The sequence below is a fragment of the Catharus ustulatus genome, chromosome 1 (genome assembly GCF_009819885.2).
Source record: "Catharus ustulatus isolate bCatUst1 chromosome 1, bCatUst1.pri.v2, whole genome shotgun sequence".
NCBI classification, from domain to species: domain Eukaryota; kingdom Metazoa; phylum Chordata; class Aves; order Passeriformes; family Turdidae; genus Catharus; species Catharus ustulatus.
The window spans coordinates 19,690,565-19,717,146 of NC_046221.1; the positions used below are offsets into that span (position 1 = coordinate 19,690,565).

The window sequence follows — 26,582 nt, forward strand, 5'->3', positions numbered from 1 at the left end:
AAAACACTAGAAGACCTGCTAAACTGGTCGGGTCATGGTCCTTTATGTTTATTGTCTGGCTACTTAAGTTGTTATCACCTGCCCCATGTAGTAAAACAATTTAATTCTTAAATTGAACTAGTGGAGTTATAGAATAGGGCAGTCTTACAGAAGGAAGTTAGAGTCATCCTTGAAAAAATTAAGCAACTGGCTGAATAAGACAAAGTATCTGCAGTTTGCTGATAACTGTACTGTTTTCATACTGCTTCAAACTTTACCTGGAGGTGAGGCAGTGTTTAGATCAGACCACAACTCTTTTATTGATTTTCTGCTGTGTTACCATGGAAACTTTTCCCACAAAAAAATGCACATTGCATTACAAATTTACACAGACAGTGTTCAATTTGTTGACCGGTTAAAGGAGGAGCCAAATCTAAATGTTCCTTCATTTTAGTTAACTGACAACAGTGTACTGAGTCCTAGTCAGTAATTATTTTAATGGTTATTTTATTTTCTCAACCTTCTTGCAAGAATGAGAAGTTTTCCATGGATATCAGTCACCTCCTACAAATGAGATTCTTCTACCCAATGTCTCCTTAAAGTTTCTTCCACTCACTCATTACAGAGGCAGCCTTTTATTTGTTTCTTCTTCAGATTTATTGCTGTGAAACCACTGGGCTATAACCTGCTTAAGGACTGTGATACAGAATGGTTTTATAGGTCAGTACTTTTAAATAATTTGTTTTTTTGATGAGGTGAAAGGAAAAATGCTTCATGCATGTTTGCTTCCATGAAGTCAGGGAAGAACTCAGGCTTTGGATCTTTACATGGTAAGGGCCAGTCAAAATGTGCTCAGAATAAATCTAACAAATGGCAGAACTTTGGTTTCTTTGAGATGAGTCAAAACAAATCACCTGAAAATTCCTGCGCTTATGAGAACAGCTTCATTCAGCTGTCCTCAGCTCTGATATTTCATCCAAGAGTGACATAACATCAGTTTAAGATGGAAACAACGGATTAGGTCAATAATATGAAGATGACTTTAATGGTTAAAGAAGTATCTGCCTAGAGAAATTAGGTGGAACAAAGGGCAACAGGAATGTAATAGGTCCTTGTCTCCCATGACCACGATCTGACTTGCTTCACTGAATCTACAAGGGCTTCTACTGTCTGACTACAGCTGAACCAGAAGGTCAGATGAATATTTATGAAGCAGGGGCGCCTACAGGCAGCCCACGGTTTGCTGGATTCATGTCTCAAAATACTTTTTCACATACCATTGAAACTCATATACTAGTGAGTTTTCCTTGGTCCTTATTTTAAGTAAATTCTGTGCACTAGCTCCCTAATATTACTGGAAATACTTCAAGCTTAAGTACCTAATTGTAAATTTTATTGCAAATCATATTGGTTTCACTATCTGCCCACCTAGATTATATACTTTAAATACACCAAAGGAATAATTATTTTAGGCAAGAATAATTTATTAATTCCCTTCCTGGAGCATATGGTTGGACATAGTGATCTCTGAAGGTCCTTCTCTATCTGATATGCTCAAAATTTCTATGCTTATTTACATGATTGTCCTATGCAGAGTTCACAATCAGCAGTCCAGGTCTCTTTTTTCTTTCCTGAAGGATACTATAAACAGAATTGCTCCACCATCCAGCAGCTTTTAGTGGCAGTTAATGATGTGGCACAATCAGAGGATGAGGTTAAACTGCATCACACATTGATTCCTACTCTTACCAAAGTCAATAGTGACTCTCCTAAAGATTTTGAGGGCACAATGTGGCGTTTCAGCTATAAGGTTGTTTTAACTTCTGTTTTAAAGCTTGAGAATATGTTGAAATATAGGCAGAAAGTGGCTCCTGAGTTGGAGCATTCTTACATAGAAGCCAAAGTAACAGCAAGAAGACAACGAAGTGAGTAGAGACAGGAAGAGACAAATCAGGTTGAAGCTGTGAACTACCAATGGGACAAGATGTTAAAGGTGAATGTTAAAGACCAAGAATGTATTCATTGATTCATCTATATGAAATTAAAATTTATGTGAAAAATTAAAGGATAAAAAGCAAGTAGAAGCCAGAGATACCCATGTTTAAACTCAAAAGAGAAAACAACAGTTTTTGAAAAGATGATGAATTGATCACTGCCTTGCTCCTAGTTCCAGACAACAAACCCAACCAGACACTCATGATCATGCAGAACAAAATCTACAAGAAATTTCATCAAATAACACAGACTCAAATGTGCAATTAAAATTCAGAATTATCATTGGAAATGGCAGAGAAAACAAAATAATAGTTCAATAGAAAACTCAGAAAAATTTTATCAGTTTTGTGACTTGTAGCAATCTGGTAACATGACTCTTTTGTCTAATCATACAACAACCATTATAAACCTCTTATAAATTGATTTATAGTTCTGATTATCATGGCTTTGGAGCAATTTCAACAAGAAACTTGCATTTTTCATAATCCTGATGCCACAGATACATACAAGGATATGCATGATCATACACATTTCCCCATATTCCCAGAAATTGTTGCGTTGTGGGTTTTTTTTTTTTCTTTTTCTTTCCCTCTGGCAAAAATTAACCAGATCAGTAAAATTATTTGTGAATTTTGCCATGACCACAGAAGGTCACATTTCAATACTGTGCTGAATATAGGAATTTCTGTAAGCTATATCTTGACACAGGTTAGCTGTCAGAATCAGCTATTGCCTCTTTCCACACAGGAGGGTCATTCAATATTAAGGCCAAGAAGACTTCTCAGGGCACACTGAACCCACAACAGGTCATTTTCTTTAGGAAGAAAATGAACCTTCTCCATTTATTTTATTTCTTTTGGTACCAACCCACAAGAGATCCTAGCTGAACTGGCTGAGGATTTCATACTAAGAATGAGGTTTCACCAAGTTAAAAAGTTACGCAAATTTCTGTCATGACAGGATTTATCTCATTACTCCAAAACATGAGACCAGAGAAGGCATGGTAATACTTATATGCACAGAAAGATGTGAATACAAAATATTTGTCTTTTGATTGACCCCTTGAGTCATAACTAAAAATCATATTTTTAAATGCATAGTTCCAGTTGGTTGCAAGCTAGGGACATAAGTTTAAAGATAGTCTCCCTGCCTCAAAAAAAATCCCAACACCACACCCTCCTCCCACAAAAATTCCCAAATCAAACAAAATAAACCATGAAAAAAACCCCAAACCCCCCTCCCCCTCCCCAAAAAAAAAAAAAGAAAAAAAAAGAAGAAAAAATTCTTGAAACACACTGAAGGAAGGAATGACGTTAGATTATTTAAAGTCAAAATGTTAATAGCAGTGCTAGTCTGCCAAAGAAAATAGTGATGAGATGACAAGATCTCTGTAAACATTCAAAATGTGCTCTCCTTTCTGCTGCTCCTAACATAGCAGCTTCTTCTAGTACACTGTTATCTTTTGAGCCCACCTGCTTCACATTGCTGTCCAATAAATACCCTTTCAGCACCTGCTGGCTTAAAGAGCAAACTGAACAGAATGTCTTTCCACACTGTCCCAATTTTACATTAATGTATTGAGATGACAAAGTTATTTGCCATAATATCAGAATGCAGATGTTAATTGTTGAGACACAACCACTGTTCTCCTCCAGAGTGGCCACTCTGGCGCGGTGCAATTAGTGGGCACGTTAATGAGGCAGTAATGCATTGAAGTGCACCAATGAGCTGCCCACCAGCACGTGCTGGTGCTTGCCCTGCAGTGGGCAAAGCTGCTGACTTGTCCAGGGGAGCCAAGTCAGTATGCACCCAGCAAAAAAACACCTATGGAGCCTATAGAGCCCTCTGACCACTCAACTATCTGTCGCAAAGACAGCATCATCAGTAGGAGAACTCATTTTAGAAACTTCTCAAAGTTGGACCGTGCCTTGGTAATGCTAGGCCTTTGGTAGCAAAAGACAGTAGCTCTGCATTTTAAAGCTAGAGTCCTCACTCCCTCCTTCTGTATCTAAACCACTGCACTAGTTTTTCTGAAAAAGAAGAAAAAAGAGAAACCAAACCTATTTTTGGACTGTGTAAAAGAAGAAGAATGGTTTTAATACAACTGACAGTCATCTATAGCTATTGGCTTTGCAAGACCAAGAAGTGTCTCTAGTAGATGACTAATTTCATGTGACCGTGTCAATTAAACCACACCTCCCAAGCCTCTATGGAAGGGACAGAAAATACAATTCATCCTCAATTTCTGCGATCTTCATCTAAAGGAGTGAGGTTGAAATGGCCTTTCTCGGGGAACAGTTTTCTAGAAGATGCAAACATCAGAATCTGAGTGACCCAAGAGGAACTGCAAGTTCATAATTGTGCTTACATTTCATTTCACAAGAAAACATCCAGAAACAAAACTAGGAAAAACGTACATGGCTATGGTATCTTGATAATTTGACTACAAGGTAAAAATACTAAACTGTAAATAGATGAGAAAAAACCAAATATCTATATGGGAACCACTTAATAAAAACATGCCTGATTAGTTTTCAAATATTTGATAAGTTTAAAGTGCTTTTGTGAGTGGAACTGACCTTTAATATCTATAATACTGACTGCCAAAATGACTGCATTTAAAAGAAAACAAAATGTCAAAATGCTATACTTCAAAACAACTACATTTCAGCCTCAGAAATATTTAAGAATATTCTTGACTGCCTAGCCAGTACTGAATTTTTGATTGGAGGATAAATCTTTTCAATACCTGTGAAAAGAAAATGCCACATGAGATTTGCAATAATTCATCTTCTTCTTCTCTCTAGTCTTAACAAGCATATGCAATAGGAATAGGTTAAGTTTCTGAACATATACAGGAAAGTCTCCAAACTAGAGACTTCCCCTTACATGGGTTCAAAAATACATATTTTTATAGATAAATGACACTAAACTGATATTTGCCTAGTTTTAAAAATTATTATTATTTCACAGTAAACCAAATACATAATTTACCACAGAAAAGGCATGTTTTACTATTCTTTTTTGGTCTATATAAAATGTAATTAAACCTAATGGAATAATTGATAATTGCACTCTCAGTCTCACTCTTTTAAGATGTGTATTAGGGATCAATATTATTTGTGTTCCATTTGTGTTTTAAGCAAAATTGTGCTTTCTCAAGAAATGCCAGTGATGATAGAATAAACCAAACACAGCTAGCAGTGAAAACAGCATTTTAATAACCCCAAATATGCCTTCTAAATGCCCAGAGCATATTTGCTAAGAATTGCTTGAGTTCCTCCTCATGTAGGGTAAAACCAGCTGATTGCCTCATAAAAATCTGTTCTGTCCCCACCCCCCACAATGGAAATAGATGAAAAATTGTATTTATAAAAATTGGAATACATGTATTTCACAATTGTCAATCCAGGGCTAGATTTTAAAGTGCTATGAGTCCTGAGTAGTACCAGAGCTGCTCCACCAAATTTGTTCACTATTTTTGGAGTGAATACATATGAAGTAATGTCAAATATTATTCCTTGGACATTTTCACAGCTGAATGCACAACTTTCTTGCCTCTGTGTTATCAGAAGTCTATGTTCATACTAGGAGTTGGAATTAATGAATAAAATTTTTATTTTGCTATAACAAAATGCTACAGCTGAAGAAGCACAAAAAAAAAATGGAAAGAAGAAAGTATTTGTTAAAATTCAGAAACTCTTCATAAAGAGAAATGTTCATGTACCTAATCAATCTGCTGGCTGGACATTTTAGGGCAGTCCAAGCATGTGTCCTCCAAAGTGAAATAATGGTTTATCTTTCACATCACTATTTTAAAGAAACCAAAAATTTAGCATGATGACTAAGAACAAAACTTGCTTCAAAACAGGCCTGAAGATATTTTTTTCCTGAAAATGTGGACATAGATTTTATAATCAAGGTAAGCAATGCCATTGCTGCCCTAACCTTGCTCTGACACTTGAAAACAGGTTCAGCTCAGAGCTGTTAAGGCGGATGAAATGCAGCAGTAGGCACAGGTAGGAAAGTATTACGCAGATAGGAAAGCAGGTATAAAATTCACACAGTAATTGCTCTGATCATGAAGGAGGCTCAAAAGGCTCTGGGTCTAATGGTTTACAGTGCCCCTCTTAGGGGATAAATTCAGATTTTCAAGTTGAAACCAGAATTTTCCCCTTGAAATATTGGTTCTGATGCAATTGTGGGAGAGGTAGAAATCAGGGGGTAGGAAGCAGAAAGTAAAATTGACTCATATCTGTATGACTATCCAAAAACACTACACAGAAATCTACTTGAAAGAAGAAAACTACAGTTATTTCACAAATACAAGCCACACCAATTTGACCAAAATTTTGGTGGAAACCCGCAAGTGCGGCCAATATTCCGGGGCGGCTAATACATTAACAAAATTCTAAAAGCTGCCAACACGGAAGTGAGAGCCCGCGGCAGCCCCAAGCCAAGTTGGAGCCCGGCCGGCCCCGGCAGAGGTGGGAAAGCCTGGCAGAGGCGGGGCCTGCAGTGTGGGGGGCGGGCGGCAGAGCCTGAGCCAGCAGGGCGGGGCAGGGGGGGCGGCAGAGCCCGGGCCAGCAGGGCGGGGGAGCCCGGGAGAACTGGGGCTAGCAGTGCAGGGGAGCATGGCAGAAGCAGGAAGGCCGACGGGTGGGGCTGCCTGGCAGCGGGGGAAGTCCAGCAGAATCGGGCCCAGCAGCGTGGGGGAGCCCGGCGGTGCGGGGGCCTGCAGTGCCGGTCAGGGCGAGGAAACGCGGCGGCGGTGCAGACAGGAGGGGGCGGCCGGCGAGCCTGGTGGCGGCGGCGGCAGCCCTGCCGGCGGGGCGAGCGAACGCGGCGCGGCGCTCGCGAAAGCGGCGCGGGGCGAGCGTGGTGCGGGGCGAGCGAAAGCGGCGCGGGGCGAGCGGCGAGCCCGGCGGCGGCGGCGGTGGTAGCCCGCCGGCCGGGCGAGCGAACGCGGCGCGGGGCGGCCGGCGAGCCCGGCGGCGGCGGCGGTAGCCCTGCCAGCCAGGCGAGCGAACACGGCAGCGGGGCGGTGCTGACGGGAGAGGGGGGCCAGCGAGCCCGGTGGCAGCGGCAGCACCACCCGGCCAGCCCCGCCGAGCCGTGGCGCTGAGCTGGGCCACCCGGCCCTGTCGGCAACCATGAGCGGGCCGAGCCTGCCTGGCCCCGCCCCGAGCCAGTAAAGCCCGCTATGCCGCGATCCTGTTACTAATTGGCCAATTTGTGAAAGCTGCGCACGGATTCTCGTGACGAACGAAAGTGCGGCTAATATTCAGGGTGCGGCTTATCTATTGACAAAGACAGCAACATTGTCGAGGCACCGGGGGTGCGGCTTATAATCCGTGCGGCTTGTATTCGTGAAACTACTGTATTCATTTTAGTGTACAGGATCAAGAGAGATGGAGCTTAAAAATCTTAGTAAATGCTCCATAGATAATTTTATTCAATTATATTTCATATCTCCTCCACATTAGGCAGGAAATCAAAGCAGAACATAAACTGCAGTAAAAAAAGAATGGGTTGATGACTTTTATTGCTCTATTAAGTCATTGCCAAATAACGCCTTGTTTTATTTGGTGTCACTTGCATCTAACAAGTGAGATATATGAAATCACACATCTACTGTCACTCAGCTCAGGATTTAAGAATATTGCAGCTAGTGCCCTTCAGTTAATAAGCTATTAAATTAACAAGCATTTATTTCTTTGACAAATGGCAATTTTAGCTAGCCAGTTAAGCCCTTAAAACAGTCACCATTCATGCTCTCTTCACAGCCTTCAGACTCTGTCTGCTCTCAGATGTGCAGGAACGTACCAGACTGCCACGTGCTGCAGCTTGAAGTCAAAAAGTCACCATTTCTACTTGAGCAAATAGCTACAAAAAGATTTTTCTAGGTGAGCAGCCCCAGGCATCATGGGTCATGATGCAGGTTATAGAGTCTGGCTTTCCTTTTTTCAGGGTGGTTAAAAGCAGAGTTATAGGTTCCACTTCAACCTGAACAGATTTTGCAGTACCGTAATGGGTGAAGATAAAACACTTCTAACATGAATTGCAGGGCAGACCCTGACTGAAGAGTTATACCAATGTTGTGTCTGGCAAGACAAGGCAGTACTGAACCCACAAACACTTGATGGAAAAGCAGCATTTGCACTGATGGCCCTTTATGTAGATTTCTGTTTATGCCCTACTTAAGACTTGAGACCAGCACTGGTAAATGAGGCAGGGTGAGAATCCCATGCTAGTGATTCTGGCTACCTCATCATTTCCTGGAAACACACTAGAACGACATGTGAACAAGCTGCTTTTCCAGTCTGATGTAGCATCACTGATAAAATGACACACAAAACATGTGAAATTGTTGCAGTATTATGGTCTAGGGGTAGTAGCTCTAAAATAAAAATCCTATCTAGAACAGTCACTGCAAGTGATTGGAGCATGAAGAAGTTCCTAAAATTAAATGGAAGTAAAACACATGAAAATAAATGTAGTTTTGAGGTAAGCTTCCCATGAAAACAACAAAACCCTCTTTTTTATTTTTACAGTTTTTCCTGACATGTCATTAAATTTATGCTTTGTGACAAAATTATGACTTTAAGCTCTGGCAAGGAAAGCATCCATAAACCTCTGGTGGATTTTTTCTATGATTTTAGAAGAAATTTAGCCCTAAATGCTTCTTTCCACTGCTCACACCTGGAACCATCTCCTCAGCAACAGGCATATGCATGAAAAAGCTTGAAGACTGGGGATGTCACAACCCAGTGACAACATTGACAGAAAGAAGGGAAAGGGAGTGAATGCAGCCAAGGCCAAGACTGTAAGGAGGAGTGAGAAGCAAGTGAAAAAATTAAAGTCTCAATTGAAAACTGACAAAGATCCATGGGAATCTATTTATTTCAATGGCTTTGGTTTCAGAAAACAGACAGATATGAATCTGAACAATTTACAAGGGTAATGAATCTCACAAGGACTGGCTTGAGACAGGGTGGTTGCCAAGGAAGGAATGATGAGATAATGAAGAGGCTGGCAACGGGCAACTGATTTTTCATAATGTGGCTCAGACAACACTTGCATGCATTCTATTTTCCAACTGTTGATCATGCAAAACACGTAGCAGCATTTGCTTTTCTTAAGACTCTCCAGGAGTCAGGGATGGATGGACATGGATAGTCATCATATGAACACTGCAATACAATAAAGATATTAAAAAAATCCCTGTACTGTCAGAGATATAAAAGAAATTCCATGTGCAGAATTTTACTTGACAGATCCCAATTGGTGAAATTAGAATACTTTATCTGAAGTAATGAATACAGAAAGCCTTACATAGATTTATATGCGCTTTTCATACTAATCAACAGTTAGAGGTATAGACAGGAAATGGAAATTATGGGTGGTTTGTGGTTTTGGATTCAACAATGCAGAAACTCAGCAAGAAAAAAGAGAAATTATATTTACATTTTAATAATGCTGCTGGTGACATGTAAAACTAAACAACTAAACAGCCTCTTAATGTGAGCCTGTGCCATCAGAAGGATGGTTCCAGTAGGATGTTTTTCCAGTAGGATGTTGCTGCCTTCTTTTAGCTCTCACAAAATATTTCTGGCTTCCTCATCAGTGAGGGCTCGTACTGGGTCTCCGTGGGCTGATCTGGAGCCATTTTAGGATGCAATTTACTTTGTCAATTACATTTCTCCAGCAATCATTTCAGTGTTCACTTTTAAATCCTTCATTGATTTTAATTAATCCTGTGTAAGCTTCCAAACTTTTCTTTTTGATAACAACAAGCTGCTCATAGCACAACAACCAGAAATTCCACATTTACTAATGTAGCTGGAAATCAAATGTACTGTCACTTGCTATAATTGCTTTGGACATACTGCCAGTGATCCAAAAATTGGGTAAGTCTGAAGCAAAATAGAGGGACAAGAAATCTTACTTTCCAAAATATTGCAAGTTGCAAATTAGGACATTCTGCTCCCTGACACGATTTACCAGCCCACGAGTACAGTTATCCTGAGGACAAGTCATCTTCCCACTAAGGACTGAGGCAAAAAAGGCATTAAGCATTTCTACCTTCTCCTCACCTGCAGTAGAGAACCTCACCACATCCAGTGGAGAACAAAGGTTGTTCTTACCCTTTCTTTTGCCATTAATATATATAAGAAACATTTTGTATTATCCTTTACAAAAGTTGCCAAATTAGGTTCGAACTGAGCTTTAGCCTCTCTAATTTTTTTCCTGCATGCCCTAGCAACCCCCTTAAATACTTCCTGAGGACATGACCCTCCTTCCAAAGATGATACAACCTCTTTTTATTCCTAAATTCCTCCAAAACCTCCTTGCCCAACCAGGCTGGATGTCTGCCTTGTCGACTTACCTTTCGGCACACAGGGACAGTTTGTTCCTGTGCCCTCAAGATCTGTTTTGAAGTACACCCACCTTTCCTGAATTCCTTTATTTGTAAGGGCTGCTTCCCAAGGAACTCTCTGAGCGAGTCTCCTAAATAAGCCAATCTGCCCTCTGGAAGTCCAATGTAAAAGTCTTATTGATGTTTCTCCTGATTTCACCAAATATCAAGAACCCTATAGTTTCATGATCACTATGTCCCAAGTAGCTTCCAACACCACATCTCCCGATGCCTTAAGTTTTAGCTTTCATATTTTCCAGGTTCTGTATTAGTTCTGAATTAGTTTATAACTCTGTGCTTCATATCAAGTGTTACCAAGTTCTCTCCACAGTTAGACAAAACAATACTTTTCCAGCCTGAGAACCAAGCACACCGTTGCAGCTTCAAGTCTAAAAAATATAAACAACAGCAAATTGAGGAAAGCAATCTGGGAGGATGTGACTTCATAACCTGAAGCTGTAATTGGACAATTAACCCCAATATATAAATGGACCAAAACATATAAAAGTGTGAAAACTCCCGATCAGGCATCCACGTTGGGTGTAACCTTGGCCAGACTCTTGTACTGCCCAAGTTGTATCCTTTGAAGGACTTTTTAAAAAATACCTGGTTTGGAGGACAATAAGAGACTCCCAGTAGAATGTCAGACTTGTTGGTCTTGCCCTTAATTCTTACCCACAGGCATTCAACTTCATCGTCATTCATTTCAATATCCTTGGCATCAACAGCCTCCCTAATATAAAGGGCCACCCCTCCATCTCTTCTCCTTTTCTGTCTCTTCTGAAGAGCTTGTAGCCATCCAGTGCAGTGCTCCAGCTGTATGAGCTGTCCCACCATGTTTCAGTGGTGGCAGTTTCATCATAGCTCTGCTGTGGCACCGTGGCTTCCAGCTCTTCTTGTTTATTACCCATGCTGTGTGCATTGGTGTACATGCACCTCAGCTGGGCTACTGATTTCACCCCTAACCCAACCTTACCACCCTTGGGCCTGCTTCCAGACAGCCCAGCTGCACCCCCTTCCCCCTTCAAACCCAGCTTAAAGCCCTCTCAATGAGTTCTGCCAATTTGTGAGCTAAAATCCTTCTGCCCTTAACTGAGAGATGGATCCCATCCAGTTCCAGCAGGCCAAATGTCGAAAAGTTGCCCCACGATCAAATGTATTGAAGCTTTTGTTTTTTAACTTATTAGCATGCACCAAACCAAAGAAACATTACATTTTGTAATAGATGGAGAAAATTAAAATTTTTCAAGTGTTAAAAATCTTTACTATGATGTAATAGCTTAATATTATTGAGACTTTGAGGGCTACTGTAAGATAAATGCTCAATAAAAAATTATACTGTAAAACGTTATGGATCCATTTTAGACATAGTCTATACCTAACAACTTCCCAGTGTTCAGTGGAGCTGTTTTCGGCTACCCTGAAGGCTCTTTGCCTTAACATTAAGTCATTTAATATATTATTATTTTCTCCCAAATGATTTAGGTTTTTTTAATGCTTATTTGGCATTTCATGTGTCAAATGCTTTGGCTAGTTATCTGCTATTCTATGAAAAGAATCTTACAGAAAACACAAATATGGTCATTTTAAGCCACTGCAACTTCAGTACCACTGCTGCTCATAATCATCACAAAGTTGGCAAATGCCTTAATATATATATATGATGATCAGATTAATGTTGAGGCATGGTTTTTCCGCCCTAAAGCCTATCATTCTCTTTGTCCTAAGTGCTTCTAATCCAATTTGCAAAGATAAATCATAAGTGTGGGAGTGGAAAGGGTTGTAAGGGTTCACCAAGAAAAGGTAGGCAAAGCACAGTTTCCAGGGAGGGGTTAGTCCTTTACAAAGACAAGGACTGGCATTCCCAGGACACTTGACACAGGAATGACAGACAAAGGAAGCTTTACAGGGAGAAAAGCTTTTGTTACAACTGCATAGCAATATAAGACATCAGAAAAAGACAAGGTAAATGAAGCAATTGTATGAGCTAGTCAACAGCCAGACCTCCACTGTCCCTTCAGAGTGAGCTGCCCACTGGTGATGACAAGGGTAATCCCTTGTAACAGACACAAGCTAATCTGAGGCACTGATTTGGCTGCAAACACTGTATTTCACTCTGCTTTGCATCACCTTTGCCATTTAACAGATGTTGCCCGTAGGGCAATTTGTGTTGTCAAAGAGCTCTTCATTAAGTGATGAACACATCTCCTGCTGCCTCCTGTGCTGAAAGGTTCAAAGCAGCAAGAACAGCCAGAAAATTTCTGATGGACTCCAGCAAAATGCCCCACCCAGGACACTGATAACTCAAAGAGCCAGGTAAATTTCACTCTACCTATCCACTTGTTTGGAAGTTTAAAAAAATAAATGCATGAGATACAGGGAAAATAAATAATTAGCACAGACTTTCTGCAGGCGGCAAATGCACAACCATCTTCACCCTTAACACGCTCAGGTGCTGACCCCGTGGTCCCTTCTCTTTCTGTAGCACCACCAGTCAAACTTCCCTCCTGCTCAGAGGTATTTCTCTTTGTGCCAACACAGAAAGAGAGGGCTGAGACACTACAACATCAGGCTTTTTCCCTTCCCCACAGTATAGTCTATCATTGATCCCTTTTCCTTGACAGTACTGTAAAGTGTGATGGAAATTGTATTAGAATTCTCCACACTTTGGTATTTATTTTTCATATCCCTCCTGCTACACTGAAAACAGTAAAATTGAACAAATTCCATAATGATATATACACATTCAATGTCCAGAAGGAAATTTAAAGTGTTATCTCTGTATAAAACTCCAGCCTTTAAGCAGCTAACCAGCTAGCTTGCTAACCAAAGATATTTTGCCTCTGCTACTTTCCCACAAGCCGTATTTAGACTTAAAAAGAATTTGACACTGAAATAAGCGAGATTCTTCATGAGAATGAAAGATTACTTAGAATCAGTTGTCCTGACTAGTCAGGACTAATTAGGAACCATGCTCAGGTATTTCACAGCTGCTCCTCAACGCAAGATCCAGTAGAAAAATTAGTTCTGTATTTTCCATGCTTGTGTTATCTTGTGTCAATAGAGCCTAGGACAGTTGTAGTTTTGATGAGAAGCTGTAGGAAACTTGGATGCACAAAAATCCCTTTGTCTCATAAATACAAGATTTTTAAGTGTGAGATCTGGCCTTAAGAAGTAATAATCGTACAAAGAGTTATTGATTTCTGATTTAGAAAATTATCAACTTTAATTCGATTACAGTGGGATTTACTGCTGGGATGGCTTTTAAGTTCTTTGTTTGGTAATCCTTCAGTTGGCAGTAGTAGAAATGCTCAAGCAGCATCCTTGCCATAAGAATTATTTCAAACAGTTCCTCCATCTGGAATATTCCTCTATTGAAAGATGATTCATCAAATATTATCTCACCAGAATTTAATACAATATTTAAAAATTCAGCTGCTTGCTTGAACTTCAGCAATTTGCTATTACACAGGGTGGGTGGACATTTCTGGAGACTTCCTCATGCTAGCTGGCAAAATGTCTCAATATTCAGCATTATAAATCTAAAAATGTAACCAACTGGTCACTTCAATTTCTACTCTTATTGTTATGTTTCATTAATGCTGGGCAGTGCTTGCACAGCAAGGCCTTTCCTGCTCTCTGCAAAACCACAGAGAAATTTAATGTCAACAAAAAATGCCATAAATGAAAAAAAGAACAAAAAACCCCGAACCCTAAATAACTTATAGTGTCTGACATAAAATTGCACTAAAAATTAGAGACTGATAAACAAAACAAAGCAAAAAAAAAAAAAACCCAAAAAAACCAACACCCCACAGGGAATAAACAAGAGGAGCTTACTACGATGAGCATGGAAAATTAATCCAGCCAGCAAGGAAGTTTGCAGCATGTTGAGTAGGACTGGGGCCACAGAGCTTCAAGGATGCCCATGAGAAGGGTTATGGCACTGCATGGAGGGATGCTTCACAAGAGAGGGTTTTCCCAGTTCCACTGAGCTCAGTGACTGGCAACAAGCAGACTTCATATCCTCAGCTCCTGGCATGCACAACATGAGTCACTGTATCACAAGTGGTTTTTTACAAAAATAACCACATTTTTGGCCTGTAGGCCACAAACTTTAGAAAGTTTCACAAAAAACAAAATTCAGCTTCTTGTTTAAGAACTATCTATAGGATTGTGGCAGAAAAATGTCTGTATAGCAAAGAACCAATTACTAATTATGTTAATAATATTTCAATTCTAATATATAATTCCTATAATAATATATAGCCTTTTCAAATACAAACTAAGACAACAGTGGATAAACCCCTCTAGCTATTTTCACTCTCCATTCTTCCTTTTCTTAGTTAGACACAATCAGCTCATCAAAACTATTCAGAAGAGGAAATAAATATTAGCTTAAGAGAAAAAACAAGTTGAGTTTTAAACCACAGTGATTCCAAGCAATTCCTACGCAATTTGAGAACCCTTCTATGCCACAGTGCACACTCCATGAAGAATGGCAGAAACCATTGGGGAAGATGTTTTTATTGTGACAGGGATTTAATGTGCCATTGTCCTCAACTTCTCTTTTAAGAAGGTTATTTAATTTATGATTTGGATGTAAGAAACAGTTTGTAGTGTTGTCATTAACATAACTAATAATATCCTGCTCTCCAGGAAGTGGACATCTGTCATGTGGGACTTTGTCATTCTTTTGATGTCAGAATAACCTTTGGAAGTACTCCAGGTCTCTAATAATAGGAATGCCATTGTAAAATCTTGGTTACTAAGAAATAGCACACTACAGAGTATATGAAGCACGTGGAAGCTGTATTCATCTTTTGTTATCATAAATCACTGGTGGTGAAGTGTGATGCTTAGCCTAGCAACAAAATTTGCAAATATATCTGAATCAAAACACTTTTAGAGAGTTGGTACAGAAGTAAACCTTTCTTTTCCTGGTAGATGAGTTTAGGAGTCTTATTGTTGTAGTAAAGATTGCATCTTTACTGACAGAATGACTTACAGTTACTGAGCTTTATTAATATAACATTTTAAAATCTATTATTAGCAAGATTAATTTTGGGGCAGAAAAAGCATGGAAATGTCAATGAAAGACAGAAATTTTTCTGTGCTAATGTCAATGGTGTTCATCAAAAGGATTGATTTTAACGTCCTATTTAGCTTGACAATAATCCATAGATCTATTTACAGCAATAATATTTTATTTAGTCAAAATGGAGCAAAAAGAAAAGCATAATTATCAGCCAGTGTTCCATTAATGACAAGATAAAAGAAACCTGCAGAGCCACAGTAATATTCTGACCTTTTTTTGGTTTTTTTTTTTCAAAGAAAATAGAAGACAATACCATTTAAATTCCTCAGTTACACAATTCACCTCATGAGAGTAACTTTCCTTCCAAGTCTTTTGGGCCTGATGGAGGTACTGGTCAGAGTAGCAAATGAGTGAAAGTGCTAAAAGTAGTAAAAATTCAGGACTTCCATCAAATGAGAAGGCTCAGCAGAATGACCACACAAATACATGTGGAGGGTGAACTTTGTGAAACTTTAAGGAACCAAGCACAGCAGTAAGAATGAGAGGACATTTAGAGGATGAACCCTGTCCCCACCACTGCTGTTTTAGCTTTGCAGGATCCATCCCATCCTTTCATGCTTGATTTTGGCAGCCCATCAAATGCAACTTCTTCTAATAAAGAATACAGAACTAGGCATTGATGATCAAGAACCAAATGAAACTACCAGCAAAGCAGAATGGAAATCAGACAAATCTCAAAACCAGTGGTTCTTGGCTCATCTGGTCAAAATCAGCATCAAAATGTCATTGCTGACCAAGAAGAGAAAATTGATACTGAAGTCACTTCATAATCCTGCATCCTTTTTTATCCTTCTACTGCGAATCAACCTTTAATATCAGCCTTTATTCACCTTTGTCCATCACTTGTATTCTGCTTTGGTAGGAGAATGGAGATCCTGATGGGAAACATGACAGGAACCTCTGTTCCTGTTCGCACTCTTGCTGAGACACTGGCTGCAATTTTACCCTAATCTTTTAGTCATAACCTCCCCATTCAGGGACATGGATATACCCTGATCATGTCCATCTGGACCCCACAGCAAGAGAAGGAGAAACTTTGATCAGGGACACGGTAAAATTGTTCTTGATGATGGTGGCTCCTATTTCTGCCTGCTTGTCCTCTCACATCCCTAGGCTGAGCACCACCAGCCAGGATCCATGAATTTGCTGGACACATTCAAGGACCAGAGATCCTCTGGGTGTGCTCTCCACGATGCCTGCCTTTTGGCTCCCTGTTTTCAATTTTCACTATTACTCCTTCTCCTTCTTTTTCTCATTTAGTGTCTTCCACACCATCTCCTTGTCCTCATCTCATTAGGATCAAGGTGTCTTTCAAGGAGGTGGAGTGGGAGAGGGGCAGAAGGCGTTGATGGCTGTTCCCAGTGTAGGAGATAGGTGCAAGCAGAAACCAGCAGCAGTGGGAGGGAGAATCCCAACCATGAGCAATCACTGGTGCCAGAGCTGCCAGACTGGGAGCTCCAGCTGGCCCTACCTCCCTTCTCACCCCACTCCTATCATGGAAGGAGTAGAAGAAGGCCATGGTCCATTTTCAGAGGCTGTACCACACCATGACAATGCACTGTGATGGGTTTGCCCATCACATGCTGTAATTCTAGCAGCACTTCTCATCTTTGGGCAGGAAATCCTTTCCCTTTGTGCAGGCAAACCCTGTCTTGTTCTGGCTCCAGCACTCTCACCTCCAGTGCAACTGCTAAACACACATACACTGAGTTCCGGGCAAAATATCTAAACAGAAAAGGATTAATGCTGTAAAGTCTTACAATGAGATGGGTTTATAACAGTTCACATTAAACTGCTGGAGGTTTTTCATCATATTGATATTTTGTGATTTTCTTTTTGTGGACAGGAAAATTTCCTAAATAAAAGTTGCAGTTTATCTCTCGACATATACAAGCAGGGGAAAAAAGGTATTTTAAACAGCTGCAAGAAACACTTTTTACTCAAGGTAAATGGTTAGAAAGCCACTCACCCCCAGTTGCCACAGTAATTTCACGTAGAAAATGTCCATAAAATGGAAAATCAAAGGACAAATTCACTCTCTGAAAGGAATAACAGCAGAAAATAAAATCAATAAAGCAGAACATTAAGAGAAAAAAAGATGAACAGCCATCCACTTAAAATATCTCTTTCATTGCTTTTTAAAGTTATTTTTACTGGAGCCTTGTTATTCTTAAGTCGGAACTGCCAGTAGTTAACTGGAAAGAAATCTGAGGAGCATTTAAACACTTAAAGCCCCCCGCCTCCCCCCCGGGCCGCGGGGCTGGCAGCATGGAGCCCCTCGCCTCTCCCCTGGGTTGCGCTGCCTGAAGGTGGGAGCCCCCGCCTCCCCCGGTGCTGCCGACACAGAACCAGCCTCCACCCGCCACACAACAGAGTAACCAATTTGTAACAATCGCACAATCCCAGGTTTTACTGGCAGGTGCTCAGCTCGGCACCTCGGCTGCACTTCCAGGGTTGGAAATTTCAGAAAATTTTTCACGTATTAGTTTCTCCTGAGTGTAAGCTGGATTTCCGAGGTGGGAGCAAAATTTTAGTCAAAATGGTGCGGCTTATAATCGTGAAATTATTGTACATAAACAGACATTGTAACTCAATTACAAGAATAAAATTAATGAAAGGTTTGCAGAGTTTCTCCTTAGAAAACTGTTGCTTTAACCTCTTTGTTAAAAGGACCCATCAATATCTAAAGCCTTAGCAGTTCCTGTTTTTTACAGGATGCTTGATACTTTGGCTGCTGGCTTTCTGCTGCTCTGCCACATGAGCTTTCAGATTCAAGTGCTGTCCCCGACATCCTGCTGCTGCCTGGTTGCTTGTCTGATGAAGGCTGGTCACTGGAAGGTAATTCCTCCATCTAACCCATATGACACCCTTTTCTTAAAACTCCCTATACTGTCAGCTAGGAGATGGAATGATGTATACAGAAATATTCAACAGAAGAAATAACAAACTCGACTTAAGCTACCTATTGAAAAATAAATAAATAAAATTTTAAAAAATAACCCTTTTTCTTCTGTCTACCTACAGGTGACTATCCTCTTTCAGCTGAATTCATAGCAGAAAATTTTAATTTGGGGAATAAGCTCTTCTCCTCAACTATGCTAACCATAAAGCAACATTCAATTTCAAACTAATTTTGCTTCTCTGCCTATGGCTTTATCTTTTTCCACCTATTTCATTCCTTTCCCAAAGTTCAATGATTATTGTGGCCACTCATAATAATCATCTTGTGTGCTACCCGGTTAAACTGCAAAAAATTAGTAGTCATGGTAGAAAGGAGTGCTTGAAATCTCAGCAAGATCTTTTCACTGCTTAAATATAATATCCTGTGAAAAACACATCTCTTCCACAATGGTCCAAGTACTAAATATGAAATAAGCATGCAGTCCATTATTCCTTCTTTTGGAGGATTTAGTACAGTAAAAGCTGGTGTGAAGATGGGTTGTTGCTGACTGTCCCTCAACTGTAACTTTTGATGACTCCACTTAAGAAAGGGCAGCAACCCATACATTTTTAAAAAAGAAGGGGAAGGAAGAAGAAAAGTACTCTTGTCTTTATTTTCCTTACCATTATTTCTGTCCTGTGTTTATTATTCTCAGATTGTATTCTGAGTATTTCTTCTCTCAGGAAGAATTATATTTACATCAACCAGAAATGTTTAAAGAATTATTTAGCATGAAATTAGCAGTTGAAGACTTACAGTAACTTTAAATTAGATTTGCTTTCCATTTTAGTGGAAGACAGAATTATGACAGGATTTATTAGCACATTTTTGTTTGTTTTTAATTAGAATGCAAAATCCATTTGCAATGTGTTAATTGGACTGAGTAGGTTCTAATGACCTTTTCTGTATATATATAAATATGGATGTACAACTCAACATTTCTGAAATAGCATATGCAAAAGGCAGCACATGAATTAACTCACACAAATGTACTTTTGCCATGTTCTACAGCTTTCACAGCTGAAGTGTATGCTACAACTATGAATGCACTCAATGTAAATTATGCCTTGCCCTACCATACATAATATGAAGAACTCTGCTAAAACTACCAATTTTCTGGCCAAAATTCCCCTTCCCTTTATAGGCCATCCTTCATTTTACCTACTCACTTTAACTTTCTGAATCATAGTAACCATTAAACTACTTCAAATGAAAAATGTCTTATCTGTCTTCTAAATTCCATTCCCACTCAAACCAGACATAGATCTCCCATTGACTTAAGTCAAAATGTGATACCTTAAATTCTGACACTGTAAAAATGTTTAACATAGCCAATTTTTTAGCATAATACTGTAAGAGCCAACATGATTTAAGCATTATTTTGAAACACAATATCCTAGCAGTCACTAAAATTTTGCTTTTATTTTGATGCTAGAAAGCATACCTCATTTTTAAGAAAGAATATCAGAATTTCCAATTCTCTGAAATAAAAATGCTTTCACCATGATAGAATAAATGATAAAGGCAAAATGATAGAATGGACTGGAAGAAAAGGGGGTTGAGTTCCCATGTATGATGTGTCCTGTATTCTAGTTCAGTGTTTGAGTAATCAATTCTTAGATATCTAATTTAAACACACTGAATATCAAAGCCACCTCTAAAATTTTATTAATTGGTTAAGAAGATGTTGACCATATGCTGAAAAGGCTCCCTTACTACTAGTGTTATAAATCCTGTAGTGTTAGCCCTTTTAATTGTTCCATTAATATATGTTTGCTACTTTCCACAAAAAATTACTATGCTGTTTATAAAGCCATTTCATGCATCGTCTCCAGGATTCTCTCCAGTCTTTATGACTTGTTAAAGCAAAATCAACAGACATCTTCTGGGAGCTCTCAGGATTATTTACTTCCAAATAAAAGAAAATACAAAAATTGAGTGTAAAATTGTTAGCATTCAAAGAATCCCTGACATTGTAAATGAACTCTTTAATACTTCACATGTAATAATTTAACTCCTGGATCTATTGTCAAATTGGAGAATGATGTTTAGAAAATATCATGTGAATCATTGAGTCACAGTAAGATGTGCAAAATGGCCTTTTAAAAAGAGTAATGGCAAAGTTTATGGGAGAGAAGGTAAGAGATTGCTGCTGAGCTATGCGTGATCTCAAAATGCATGACTCTGCAGTTGTACAGTCATAAATAAAGACCAGATCTCTGTGCTAAACACCTTTGCTGTGTAGTACATATGGATGTTGTTTACTTGGACACATACATACAAAAAGTTAATTATAGATGCATAAATAAGAACAAAACCTTACAGGATGAGCTCTAGTACTTTTTAATCCTTTAGGGGGACATAAAACAGATCTGAAAAAGCGGTCTTTAAAACTCTGTGTAGACATGGCTGCAGCCACTCAAGTTCATAGCTCAAGATATTTGGGTAAGCATGAAAATAGATGGATATCAGTGTGCTAAACAGGGACCAGAGCCTTCTCTGCTGGAGCTGGCAGAAAGGCAGAGGGGGCACCTGACATTCAGAAAAAAGGTCTTAAACCATCTACTCTGGGGAGAAACAGTTGAAGCCCTCAAGGTTCTCTTTGCCATGCTGAATGCTCCTCTACACTGATCACACACCAGACCAAAAACACTGCCTTGTTTGAGCCTCTAGTTTAATAACTTCAATGAAATGTGCCTCTTGGGATGGACATTTTAGCTGCATAATCTCAGGGATCCAACTGAAACAAATGTGCTTACAAAAAAGACATGGAAGGGTTGTCTTTACTAATCATTAAACATGGGTTAAAATTTTAAATTTATTTATTACCTTTTCTTTTGGCATATTTCCATTTTTTCCTCAATACAGAGCACCAGGATCCCACATGAAGTAGACAAGACAAACAACAGAGGTCTTCACCTTGAGGTTTTATTTTCTCATTAGACTCAAATTGTCTTAAGAAAATAGCTGATACACTATTTTATTAAGTCTACTCTGAAGATATATAGCTGTTTGAACTCTCTGCATTTGCATTATCCCTGACTGCCTACAGTCTTTTAACTATGAAGTATACATTTTTTGAATAGGACTCTGTCACTTACACATGCTGGATTTATCACCTCACTCTGCTTTCTATATTCTGACTTAAATACCACAGTATTTCTTTCTTCTGCCTTTTGCACTCCTCTGGGCAGTCACCTGGCTTGTGCCAGGGAGAAAACAGATTAACAAAAGAAAAGATGGGTTAAACTTGGGCTTTCTCTCAGCTTTACAACTGTAAAACACACCTGCATCTTTAAAAACCGTACAACTTTTAAGTTAGGCATTCACTAGATTTTTTTGTAAACTGGCAAAACCCTAGGACTTTTTTGTGAAGCTAAGTTGCTGAATGGATGAAACCATAGTTCCAAGTTGTAATTTTCTGTACTTAGTTTATGCTAATATTAGCCCTTTTATGTGTGCAGCTTCTAGACACAGGTGAGAACCAAGAATAAAATCTCTAAATCATACAGTATTTGATTCCATTTCTAAGTGTGCAAGCCCATTATTTTCATACCCACTTTACCAGCAGCATGACTACAATAAGTTAAATATGACTGATATGCACACTCCAATTTATTTATTTGCTGATAACCTAAAACTGTGATCACATCATTTCTGTTACTATATTACATTCTCATCAGCTTTGTCATAAAAGGAAATATAAGTGTGACACCTCATATAAAATAGAAGTGCAAACTTGCCACATACTTTCCATGAGAGACTTAAAACTGCATCAACTTCATCCTGAACTCAGATCTTTTACTATTAAACTCAACAGTAAAATTTCTCTGATTTCAGCAACATAAGTGGTTTACCCTTTGATAGTTTGTGATTCTCAGGAATAGAGGAAAATTTCAAATATATTTTTAAAAGCATTTCTGAAGGACTGTTACAGAAGATTCAAAAAGTTGAAAGAATCATTTGATAACAATAGTGTAAAGACTTCCACAGCTTAACTAGAATTCAAAGACACAGCTCTGTGAACAATAGTCATGGTACTTAGTAATACTGCTGTGTGGGTCACTGGGGAAAATATCCATGTTAATCAAGGAAGAAAGTGATAAAATTACGTACTGCTGCTTGACGATGGGTATTGGAAAGGATCCCATGAATCTTTACTTTGTCCTTCTCCATTTGGTCTATATTGACCCAGAGATCCCGGCTGGTAGAATCATATGGGCCATATGTCCTTGATGTATAATAATTATGATCTGTATCCTCCTGAAAAAGGGAAAAAACACAGGAAAACCAGATTATAATGGAAGATGCACCTTAGTTTTTATATAAAACTCAGCCTTGAAATACTGAGTGCTGTTGCTCCTCAAAGAAACTCAGCAATGAAGGAAAAAGAGTAAAAATTGTAAATATGTTGCAGAGACAGTTCTACTTCTAACCACTAGCAGTTGCCAAGACAGTTACCTCATGCAATCATCTTATATTATGATTATAATGCTCACTATCCCAATCACACAGGTTATGTAATAACCACATCAGTAAAATCCATGGCAAAATGTTTGATGTCTTTTGAGGCAAGATGGACAGCTCCTGTAATGGCCACACTCTAATGAAGCCATGAGAACTATTCACAGATAACACCCTAAAAAATTTGTAATTTTTTTAACATTTATGAACATTAATCACCAGACTATCCTATTTAAGAACCTTTTAAAGCATCTGGAACAGCCCTAACAGCTGTAGGCTTACAATGCTATTTTATTTTAAATATCCAAAAGTTTGATTTACAGTAGATTTGTCCCACCAAGAGAGACAATATACATTTTTGTGGAAGAAATCTTCCCAATTCTCATGCTTTTAAAAAATACAGTAGTTGTCATACTCCCATCACAGCAAATTTTTGTTAAGATCAATTACTGTGAAGGTCTCTACCTTCCTATCTAACACAGAAAAAAAGAAAAAAAAAGTGTGGTCCAAGGCAAGAAATGAAACTCATCTCAGATTCCCAGTCTTGCTTTACTCAAATCAAACTGTTGCAACCACAAAATATTTAAATCAACAGCACCACCAGCTTTCTGAGGAAAAGCTATAATCAATACTATAAAAGTATTAAATGCTAGTATTTCTCAGTTCCTTTTTTGCTTCCTCCCCTTCTAAGACATAGTAAAAAACCCCCAAAGCCTTGACGATAGAGTTTGAAAAATAAAATTAACTCAGAAAATAAACAGTACCATAGAAAATTGAAGAGGATGACTTAGAATTTGGAATCTGATGGTGGAGACATCCCTCTCGTTCTGTACCTCCTGTAGCCAGCCAGCCACATGGCAGTACCCTCAAACCAGGCCATGCTGCCATGCAGACCTGACATCCCCTCCCCACAACCCCAGATCCTGCACAACCCCTTCCTACTGACATGACCCTGAGCTGGAGACATTCATGGCAAGGATTTATATTCTAATGACATCACTCATGTCCTAGATAGACATATTCACCATAAATCCTGTTTCAGCTGGATTTGACTCTACATTAACATCATTAATGATGCACTTTCTTTAGCTGTTGCAGATATAATCAGGTTATTTTTTCCTTGACAATTTCTGTGTTTTCTGCTGTATTTTGCATGCCAGGATGTAATTTATATACCCAGTAAATCTCAGTAACAATTCTGAAGCAATTTCTAGCTGCTTCACCAGCTCTAGGTTAGTCACACAAGTAAACATAATTAAAACTATACTGTCAGGAAGATGACAAAAGCCAGCCATCTTACCATATTCTTTTCTCCTTTAATGGTCAACAGAAACAGTTATTGCTGTCATGTGTACAACAGAGGTACTGTAAATTAAAAGGTTTTAAAAACAAGTATATATATTCCCAGTCCAATTTATCATTCTAAAAAAATTTCCTTAGCAAATAATGGTCACATTTAAGGCATTCAAAATCTCAATGAAAGAGCTCCAGGGAAAAATAGCAAATAATTACCAAAACACTTTGTTTCAGATAAACATGCAGTATCTAAACTATAGTCAAAACTGTGCAAGTTTTTTGCATTTCATTTTTTCTATAGCTAATGAAGCTACCCAAGTTAATTCCTAGTACCTAAGCCCCCACCTCCACAACTAGAAGGCTCTAGCACTGGGTCTAGTTGGCAGCTATATAAGACTGTTTTAAATGGTATCTTCACCCACGCTTAAAGCAGATTCATCATACAGACTGTAAATCCGACACTTAAATTATAGTCTTGTTGGGGGTTGGGGGGGTTTTACTCTTCCTCATTTGTGGAGAATTTTTCCCATTATCGTGCTAAGGAAGTCGGCCCAGTGGCTCTCCCAGCTTTTAATTGCTGAAGACAAAAGGGATGGGGTGGGACTGTCTCCCCCGTTCAATTGCTGGCAGGGTTTGGGGGGTCTGGGTGGCCAGTCACTTTTTCCTTCCTTGGGACACTCTTGCCAGTCCGAACACTGAGGAGAGAGGTTTCTCTGCGGTCGAATTTGCCCTGCACCCTGCCCTGCTACAGCCTCCTGCCTCGGAGATCACTGCTGAGCACCGGGACCCAAACGGTGAGCGGAGTCTTCCTCCACCCTGCTCCCACCTGCTGCTGCCACGGCTGCCAGGGGCCCTGCCCTGGTCCCCACCAGGACTGTGCGGAGGAGAAGAGTGTCTGTGACTGGAACAGGGACTGGGACTGAGTTTTGTTCTGTTTTGTTGCTGATTTTCATAGCTGATGTTGTTCTTGCTTGTCTTGTAGATACATCAGTAAAGAACTGTTATTCCTAAACCCATACCTTTGCCTGAGAGACCCCCCCTTAATTTCCAAATTATAGTAAACTGGGAGAGAGGGGATTTTCACTCTCCATTTTAGGAAAAGCTCCTGCCTTTACCTGTCCCCCAAACCAGGACAAGCCTTCAGCTCAAGATTTTGGCACCACATGAGGAATTACTTATGTCTAAAAAATTTTGTGTATAAAAAGTCTCATTTAGTATTTTAATTTAAGTTAAATAATCTTATACTATTTAGTTATTCTGGAAGGAAAAAAACTCTTTTCTACTTGAATGATAGAAGGAAGACAGAATTCCTTTGCATAGCCTTCATGCAGATGTATTTTCTGAATATACGATTACAGTAATTTCACGATTATAAGCCGCACCATTTTGACTAAAATTTTGGTCCGAACCCAAAGTGCGGCTTATAATCAGGTGTGGCTTATATATGGACAGAAAGTCGCTGCTTTAGTTTGGAGGACAGGTGTCTGCTGAGAAAGGCAGGAGCTTTCATTGAAATGGAGAAGGTAAACCCCCTCCCTCCAAATTATTGTAATTTTGAAATCAAGGGGCTTTCAGGTAAAGATATGGGAATTAGGAATAACAGTTCTTTACTAGGGAAATTAAAATAGAAATACAGTACTACAAAGAAACAAACTCCAAACCCTGACAAAGTCAGAGTACAACCTGACACCCCGTCAGGCAGGGTGTTGGCAGCAGTCCCATTAAATGGTGGCTGCATCCTCCTGCAGTGACAGATGTGGCTCAGTTGAAGCAGTGCTCCTGTAGAAGGTGCAGTTTCCCTCCGGAGGTCCAGTGGTGATGTGGAGAAATCTGGTTTCCCTCTGGAGTCCAGTGGAGAAAGGGGCTACCTAAGTGTCCCAAAACCTCTGTTTTTATTTTGGTAAGAAATGTTGGGCTCTTTCCCCTGGCTGGAACAACTTCCAATGGGATGCAGTAATGTTATCAGTCACACAGTGGGACTCAATGGGCCATTAGCAGAAAATTACTCGGTGGAGGAAGGATGGGTTGTGAAAAGATAAAGAACAATGCCCCACCTGGTTTCAATGGATGGCTCTTTAGCAGAATATCTGCCGTGGAGCTAAGGATCAGTGCCCCCACCCTCAACAGATGGTGATAGAATAGATACTTTTTATCACACCCTGTATTGTAACGTGCGGCTTATAATTGTGAAATTACTGTAATTATTTCTTTCTCACATCCTAATTTTTCTTAATCCCATCTGTAAATTTATAATCTGAAACAAAAAGGCACATGCAGCTAACTACTAAAGTTGATGTGAGCAGCTTAGGATCCAAGCTTCTGTTCCAAGTCACTGCTTTCATAGTTCCTAATTTGCATTGCCACGGAAATTAAATTCTTGGAGTCTTTAA

General features: G+C 39.4%; 1 protein-coding gene across 1 annotated transcript in view; it reads right to left on the reverse strand.

Annotated features, from left to right (window-relative positions):
- Positions 1-26,582, reverse strand: part of PLXDC2 (plexin domain containing 2) — a 260,986-nt gene that overhangs the window by 97,475 nt on the left and 136,929 nt on the right. The window contains exons 3-4 of the mRNA XM_033078799.2: positions 22,549-22,695; positions 17,461-17,530 (exon numbers count right to left, since the gene is read on the reverse strand). Of these exons, the coding sequence (XP_032934690.1) occupies positions 17,461-17,530; positions 22,549-22,695 (217 nt within the window). The remainder of the gene's footprint in view (positions 1-17,460; positions 17,531-22,548; positions 22,696-26,582) is intronic.